The 8051-nt window shown below is 36.2% G+C and overlaps 1 protein-coding gene across 5 annotated transcripts in view; it reads left to right on the top strand.

The window, feature by feature from the left end:
* DYNC2H1 (dynein cytoplasmic 2 heavy chain 1) overlaps nucleotides 1–2320 on the top strand; it is a 349828-nt gene extending 347508 nt beyond the window's left edge. For all 5 annotated transcript variants that reach the window (XM_050758858.1, XM_050758861.1, XM_050758859.1 and 2 more), the window contains one exon: nucleotides 1779–2320. In XM_050758858.1, coding sequence (XP_050614815.1) covers nucleotides 1779–1937 — 159 coding nt within the window. In that variant the 3' untranslated portion in view covers nucleotides 1938–2320. The remainder of the gene's footprint in view (nucleotides 1–1778) is intronic.
* The last annotated feature ends 5731 nt before the right edge of the window (nucleotides 2321–8051 follow it).

The following is an 8051-nucleotide window of genomic DNA, read 5'->3' on the forward strand; positions in this document are numbered from 1 at the left end:
ACTAGGTCACCATGGGTAAATTCTCTGTGGGCTTCTCATCTGTCACTTTTGTAATATTTTAAAATGGGTCTAGCTTGCCTCTGAAGTTCCATTCCAACTCTGCAAAGTAATAATTGAATAAAATCATATAAATTCAGTAAAAATGCTAATCCAAAATTTGAAATGGAAATACAATTATGAACTCATGATGTTTTTCTTTTAAAAATACATGATTTCTAAGCTCCAGTCACTAAAACATCCTAGAATTAAAATGATCAATTGGTCAGACGCGGTGGCTCACGCCTGTAATCCCAGCACTTTGGGAGGCCAAGGCAGGCAGATCACAAGGTCTGGAGATCGAGACCATCCTGGCTAACAGTGAAACCCTGTCTACTAAAAATACAAAAAAATTAGCCGCCTGTAGTACCAGCTACTCTAGAGGCTGAGGCAGGAGAATGGCAGGAACCCGGGAGGCGGAGCTTGCAGTGAGCCGAGATTGTGCCACTGCACTCCAGCCTGGGTGACAGAACAAGACTCCCTCTCAAAAAAAAAAAAAAAAGATCAATTATTCCTAACACCCAAATTATGGTCTGTAATACCATTTCTCTTGAAAGAAACTAGGAATCATCAGATTAATGACTAATTTCTAAGGCAGGAAATATAAAAGATGAGCTTGTATAATAATACTTGTCATACTAGAAAGGCAATGAAACTATTGAAGAGACAACTGGGTACGTATCAAAACCCAGGAGCCAACTTAAAAAGTTCCCCCTGAGCAAAGACTGACAGTTTGAACACCAGTGCAATAGCGATTGCATTGCATTAAAGCGCATCACATGTGTTTAAATCCACCAGTTCATAATGCTATTTTTTAAAAAGAAGCCGTGGTCATTGATCACCTTTGGAGTATGCTAGGAAACATTCATTGTTTTGAAAACACATAAAGGGAAACAAGCATTTATCCAGTTTTTCCTATATGAACTGCAGCTCATGGTAATAAAAAAAATTGATAAGTGGAGGTTTCTCTTTATAGATATATTCCTGCTTGGAAGAAGGAAAGATAGATTACCCCTTGTGTAATCTTGAATGAAAAATGATTATGAATGGCCTCTAATAGCCAAAAAAGAGAAATAACCCGACATATGCTGCTTGATGGAAACATCTAGTACCACCTATGCAGTATTTTCCAAACATTGAGTCTGAGCTCACCTATGGATCCAGTTTATAGGAATACAAGGAACAGACAGACTGACGTGATACCATGGGAATGTAATCCAAAAAAGAATGTGGGCAACTATTGGGTATAGTTTCTTCTGCAAACAAATTGCTAGGAAAAGAGGAGGAAAAACGTACAAATTTAGGAGACTTAAGAGACTTTTCAACAAACTGCAAAGCATAGTTTTTATTTAAATTATGCTTCTAACAGAAAAACTCTTTGAACAGGAGATAATGAGATAATGGATGTGTGATGATATTAAGGAATTATTGGTTATTTTCTACTGTGTGATAATACTTACATGGTTATATTTATAGAGATATATATGTAAATATTTATAGGTGAAATTTTGTAATTGTAAGGTGCTATTCAAAATACTCCAATATTGGGCTAGGGAGAGGCTGTAAATAAAACACGATAGGCCATGTGTTTCATTTTGTTGCAGGGGGATGATAGGGGCTTATCATGTTAATCTTTATTTGAAACATTTCATAATATTGATATGTTTGTTTCCTTGGTTATCTAATAATCTGTTTCCAAATAGTGTATTGCTGTATTTTAAAACAAGTTATTTTTTAAATAGGATGCATGTGGTCCATATTCCCCGGATGAGTGCATCTCTTTGCCTGTTTACACAAGTGCTGAAAGGGATCGTGTGGTTACCAATATTGATGTTCCATGTGGGGGCAACCAAGACCAGTGGATTCAGTGTGGAGCAGCTCTATTCCTAAAAAATCAGTAGAATCTAATGACAACAAAAGCCATCTTCACAAAAGGGAACACTGATTCTTTAAGCTTTAAATCAAACATGTGGTCAGTCTACATTTGAAATGTTAGTTCAAAATATTAACATATTGTTACCTTACAATGTTGATCTCATTGAAATTTTAATGTGTAAAAGCAGCACTGTGCATCTTTTAAAGTAATTAATGGAGTTATTGTTAAAACAGAGTATTCTTTTGATAACATTAAATATTTCTGTGAGGAACTTCACTTTTCCAGTGGCTCAAAAATTTGTTTTAGGTCAGAGATTTTAAGTGGTATATTAAAGTAATCCATAATAAATATTTTGGCTGTCATTTGTGTCATAATTATTTAATAAAATATAAGAGCATTCATAATTTTTTCAGTCTTCCCATGACTTTTTACATACTGAAGAATGTATTATAAAGTTATGAATGTATAAAAGTATCAATATGAATATAATTATACTATACTAATTATAATGTACAAATATATAATTGTCATTGTAACTATATACTTACAACTGATAGGTAATTCAAATAGGAATAATTCAGCTGTTTTGTGTTTTGTTATTGTTTTTTGAGACAGAGTCTCACTCTGTTGCCCAGGATAGAGTGCCGTGGGGTGATCACGGCTCACTGCAGCCTCAACCTCATAGACTCAATCTATCCTCCTGTCTCAGCCTCCTGAGTAACTGGGACTACAGGATGCACCACCGTGCCCAGCTAATTCCTTTATTTTTTGTAGAGATGGGGTTTTGCCACATTTCCCAGGCTGGTCTCAAACTCCTGCACTCAAGCAATCCACCTGCCTTAGCCTCCCAAAGTGCTAGGATTACAAATGTGAGCCACGACACCTGGCCTGTATTTTTTATAGGAGCTATTATTTTAGCTCTGCAAGATTCCCTGAAATCTAAGGAACCAAAACTACTGTTCAGTTGAGTGATAGACATTTTAGTATCCTATGAAGTTATTTGCAGCTCTATCCTTGCAGCAAACAAATTCTAAGAGCTGAGGCTTATATTTTTGATAGTTGTTTAAAACGAGTCATAGCAATGAAAAGTTATATACTTAGAGAAGAAACTAAACATAAAATGCAAAACATACTTTTAAAAGAATATATGTAAATATATATTTTACAGGAATATATTTAAAAATATGTATTTATTCCATGTGTATTCGTCCATGCTTTTCCCTTTCTAGCTGATTGTAATGTCAACATCAAGCCCTGAAAAACATATTTTTAAAAGAATATATTTAAATATATATAATAAATAATATATTTTATATTTAATATATATTTAATAAATATATATTACATATTAAATAAATATATAAATTAAAATATATAAATACATATTTTTAAAAGAATATATTTAGATATATTCTTTTAAAAGTATGTTTTTCAGGGCTTGATGTTGACATAACAATCAGCTTTGAAAGGGAAAAGCATGGACGAATACACATGGAACATTTTTGTGGGCCATGTCTGGAAATGTCACACATCATTATGTTTACATTCCATTAGAGAGAACTTAATTACATGGGTATACATAATGTCTGGTATACAGCGTGTCTGGAAAATGTAGACAGCTGGGTGCTCAAAAAGAGAAGAGCATGGAGGGCTACCTAGCTCTTTCTACCACATCCCCATCCAGTGAAAATGACATAAAATTACTTAATAAAGCAGCATAGGTCTTTAATCGATATGATGCCACACCTCATGCTTATGAATTTTTGCATTAATATCCAGCAAAATAACATAAGCCAGCTATTGGCCAGATTCCAGAAATATAAAGATAGATAATATAGTCTCTGCTCTTGAGAGATGTAAAAGCTGATCAGACAGTGAAACATGTAAAAACAGTCTCCACACTGTAAATTTTTAAATCTGATATTAATATTGCTATACCAGCTTTTTTGGTTAAATTTGGGAAACAATATATTAAAAATGCCCATATAGAGAAAACTCATAGCACAATGAAACAAGAGTTATGTGGCACAGTAGCAAAGGGCTGTGGGATTCCAGGGGAAGGAGTAACTAATTTAATCAAAAATGATTAGTAACAGTAGGCTTGTTTCTTTTTCTCTTTTTAAAAAAACTTACTTTGAAAATATTTTACAAAGAATAAATAAATGTATTGCCTTCCTCAAATGAACACATATTAGATGTTATGGTGTTTGCTTTAGATTTTTTTTTAAATGTTAAATTTTAAAAATTGTTTCAAAATCAGAGTCCTTCACATTCCCTTCAGCAGAACTTTCACTTCTTCCTCCAAAAAGACACCCACTAACCTATATTTGTTACCTACACAGTACATGTTTTTAATATATAACCAAAAATAAGGGGAATTTTTTTTAATGCGAGCTGCAAGGAGCCTTTCTAAAGCTTCAGAAGGACACAGTATTTGAGGTTCTCAATCCATTAGAAGCAACAAATGACAGTTTTCAGTCCTCAGACACCACAGATGTTGGAACGGCCCCAAACAAAATACATCATAGCCATGTATTTGGTAAATTTAATATGATAATTTTCAAAATAAAAATCTTGTCTAGCCAGGAATTGAAGGGACTTTCACAAATAATGGATATCTATGAAAAACCTATAGCAAAGATCATTTTTAATGAGGAAACAGGGCATTCACTTTAAAATGAACAAGACAAAGCTCATCATTTCTACACTGTTTGGAGGTCCTAGACAGCACAGAATGACAAGAAAAAGGCAGAATTGAATAGACAAAGACAAATAGAACAAAATACGTTCAAGGAGAAAAAAATATTAGCATTCACATACTTCTTCCCATCAGCCCTTTGTGCAGATTTTGCTTTTGGCAAGCTCACACATGTATACATCAAAATGAAAATGTTAAAGGGAAGAAGTTGAAATTTAACTCCTTGTGTTAAGTATTCCTAACCAATAATTATTTGGGGGTTTTATTTTTTATTCTGAGACCTTCTGCTATAATTTCTGAAAGAGATATGGAGACTAAAGAAAACAAAATTCACTCCAGTACTTGGGGCATCTTCTTCCACGTTATTTCTATGTGTGTACTTCCATTATGTCAAAGTCTGGATGAGTTATCATTTCCCACCTATCTTAGGAAGCTGTGAGCACAAAGGAGCCCTGCGAGGAAGGCGGCTACAGAGCACACAAAGTGCGAGACTGCATTTGGCCTTTGGGAGACACACAAAAAAATAGAAAACAAAGTACTACAATACGAAGAATATTTAATTCAAGAAAATCAGTCATTTCACCTCAATTTTGACCCTCTTGTACACTAAGCATCTTAGGAGCAGGAAGTATATGTTTCGTGTTTTTGTTTATGGCACTTGCTTTTATTGGAGCTCAACACACATTTATTGAATCAGTGACTAAAAATTGTTTCCAGACAACTTAATCATCAGATTTGTCTCCAAGTGATTTTAGATTGCTCCCAGAATCAAGCCCATCCTTAAAGAATGAGTACATTTTCATCATTGAGGATAGTTGGAGAAGGCTTTCTTCAAAGGTTCTCACAGAAACTTGAAAAAGAAATTTCAAACATCTCAGCAAGGTAGACATCATTGGACTGTGCCCCCATGTGATCACTTTGAAGAAAACAAATCCTTTGGTTATGTAGCCCTTCAATCAAAAAATCTTTGGGGGCTGGGCATGGTGGTTCACACCTGTAATCCCAGCACTTTGGGAGGCCAAGGCGGGCAAATCACAAGGTCAGGAGATCGAGACCATCCTGGCTAACACGGTGAAACCCTGTCTCTACTAAAAATACAAAAAAGTCAGGTGTGGTGGCACATGCCTGTAGTCCCAGCTACTCGGGAGGATGAGGCAGGAGAACTGCTTGAACCTGGGAGGCGGAGGGTGCAGTGAGCCAAGATCACACCACTGCACTCCAACCTGGGCAATAGAGCAAGACTCTGTCTCAAAAAAAAAAAAAAAATCTTTGGAAATGGAAAGGATCCTAGAGATTGGCTGGGTTTCTGTTTTATTTTTACTTTACAGTCATGCCTTCCTAAATGCTCACAAGTCATGCCTTGTAAACTTAACATTTTAACTAGGAGAAAAATCAATTATCAGAGAAAGTTTCATGGAAGAGTTGGATTTCATGCTGGACAATCAGGGAATCTATAAGAAGTAGACATATACCTACCAGGGTCCAAAAGCTCAAACCAATCCACCTCAGTACATCTGCTACCGTATACTAAGACTGCAATTTTCACACTGAAAAATAAATGTACTCCAACAGTTAAGTTATCAATGGAAGGACAGGAAAAATAAACCCAATCTGAGCGGGGAGAAAAAGTAAGCTTTTGAGAACAACTGTCTTTACCTACAGTGATATTTTCCATGTATGTAAACATGGCTATCAGCTATTTTTTTTTCCAAAAATAAAGGGAAAAACAAGTAACAACCAAAATATTATGCATAACCATTATAAATTCTGATTATGCTGTGCCTAAATTTTGCTTCCCCTTTTTTAGTTCCCGAACACCGTTTCAGAAGGGATTAAGGTGATAGAAACCTAATAAGGTAAAAGCAGAGACAAGAAGGTGGAAGGGGTTAAGATTCAACACAATAGATAGAAAGATGGTCTTCAATTTCTCCCTGTTTTCAAAAGTGTATTACTTATTGTTTAGCAAAGTAGGAATAACGAATAAAACCATGTTTAAGTTTTGTGGGAAAATTACGAAGTAATGAACGTACCAACTTAAACCACATAGGAAAAAAAACAATGGAATCAAATTATAGCCTAAATACACAATTTGATTATTAAAGTCAGTGACACCTGACTTTTCGAAGTTAGCTTCGTTTCTATTTGAAATTAATCATTGTTACAATAGGAATTTATTTGAATGTAACTGATTCTACTAGCAGTGGCGATATGCTTAACAACGGGGTGGCTGCTCACAGATTTTTTAATTTTAAAGATGATTCCCTGAATGTAAAGCACAACTCTTTCTATGTTAGTTACTGCTGCTTGTCTCCCAGTGCCCATTCTCCCCTACTACTGTAGTAAGAAAACTTAAGAGTGTTTAACTGAACTAATGCATACTCAGAACAAAAACTGAAATTCCTTATCTCCCTTACATTCAAGTGTGGCCATGTGACCCACTTCTGCCAAAGAATGTGAGCACAAATATCCTATGGCAGCTTCCAGGGTCATTCTTTATAGGATGTGGCCCATATACCATTTTCTTTCATCTTCATCTCCTCTCCTCTGCTGCCTGCAACGCTGCCATCTTGGACCTCAGTCTCTGAGGACTTTGTCAAACACAGATACCACTCCTAGACTATTTAACTCTGAATTTCATTTGTACAAGAGAGATTTTTCAACCTTAGATGGGGCAGATAAATGCCAGCTGGGTGGTGGTGTGGACAGACAAGATCTACTGCCCTCAGACAGTCCCTCCTAAACCAAAGACGAGACCCAAATACTCCAACTGAACTAGGAACCCTAAGTTGGAGACACTTTCAACCTGTGCTCTCTGACTAATGCAAGTCCCACTTGGCAAGAGAAGCATTAATTGTAAACAAAACGGTCTCTCCAGAGACACCGTGTGCACCTTTGGGATGATACTTTTTACAGTGAAACTAGTCATTAACTTGCCTCCCTCCCAAAACACCTGCACCTTCTGGATGGTCATAAGAGAGCTCCAAGTGTTTAAAGTACCACCAGAAGGTCATTTATCCCTTAGACAAATTCAGAGATCTCTCCAAAATGATGCTACCCTTGGTTACTTGGTAGAGGTTTGCAAAATGATAACTGCTTCATTATGTGCCCCTTGTGAGCAGCTTTCCTTATAACTAAGCCATCCAATTCAAATAGATGGTATGAAATTTGTTCTTGATTTCAGCTGAAGTGATCAGTGACACCACCTCAGCCCTGGAAGACACTCAGGTCAGCTCCAACTCACTGTCTGTGGTTGTTTTGCGATATTTGTGTTTCTGGGATAAGCATCTCTGAAGTTCTATTTGGTCTTAATATGATAATTTAGGCCGGGCATGGTGGCTCACACCTGTAATCCCAGCACTTTGGAAGGCCTAGGTGGGTGGATCACGAGGTCAGGAGATCGAGACCATCCTGGTTAACATGGTGAAACCCCTTCTCTACTAA

Source organism: Macaca thibetana, chromosome 14, assembly GCF_024542745.1.
Source record: "Macaca thibetana thibetana isolate TM-01 chromosome 14, ASM2454274v1, whole genome shotgun sequence".
Classification (NCBI taxonomy): Eukaryota; Metazoa; Chordata; class Mammalia; order Primates; family Cercopithecidae; genus Macaca; species Macaca thibetana.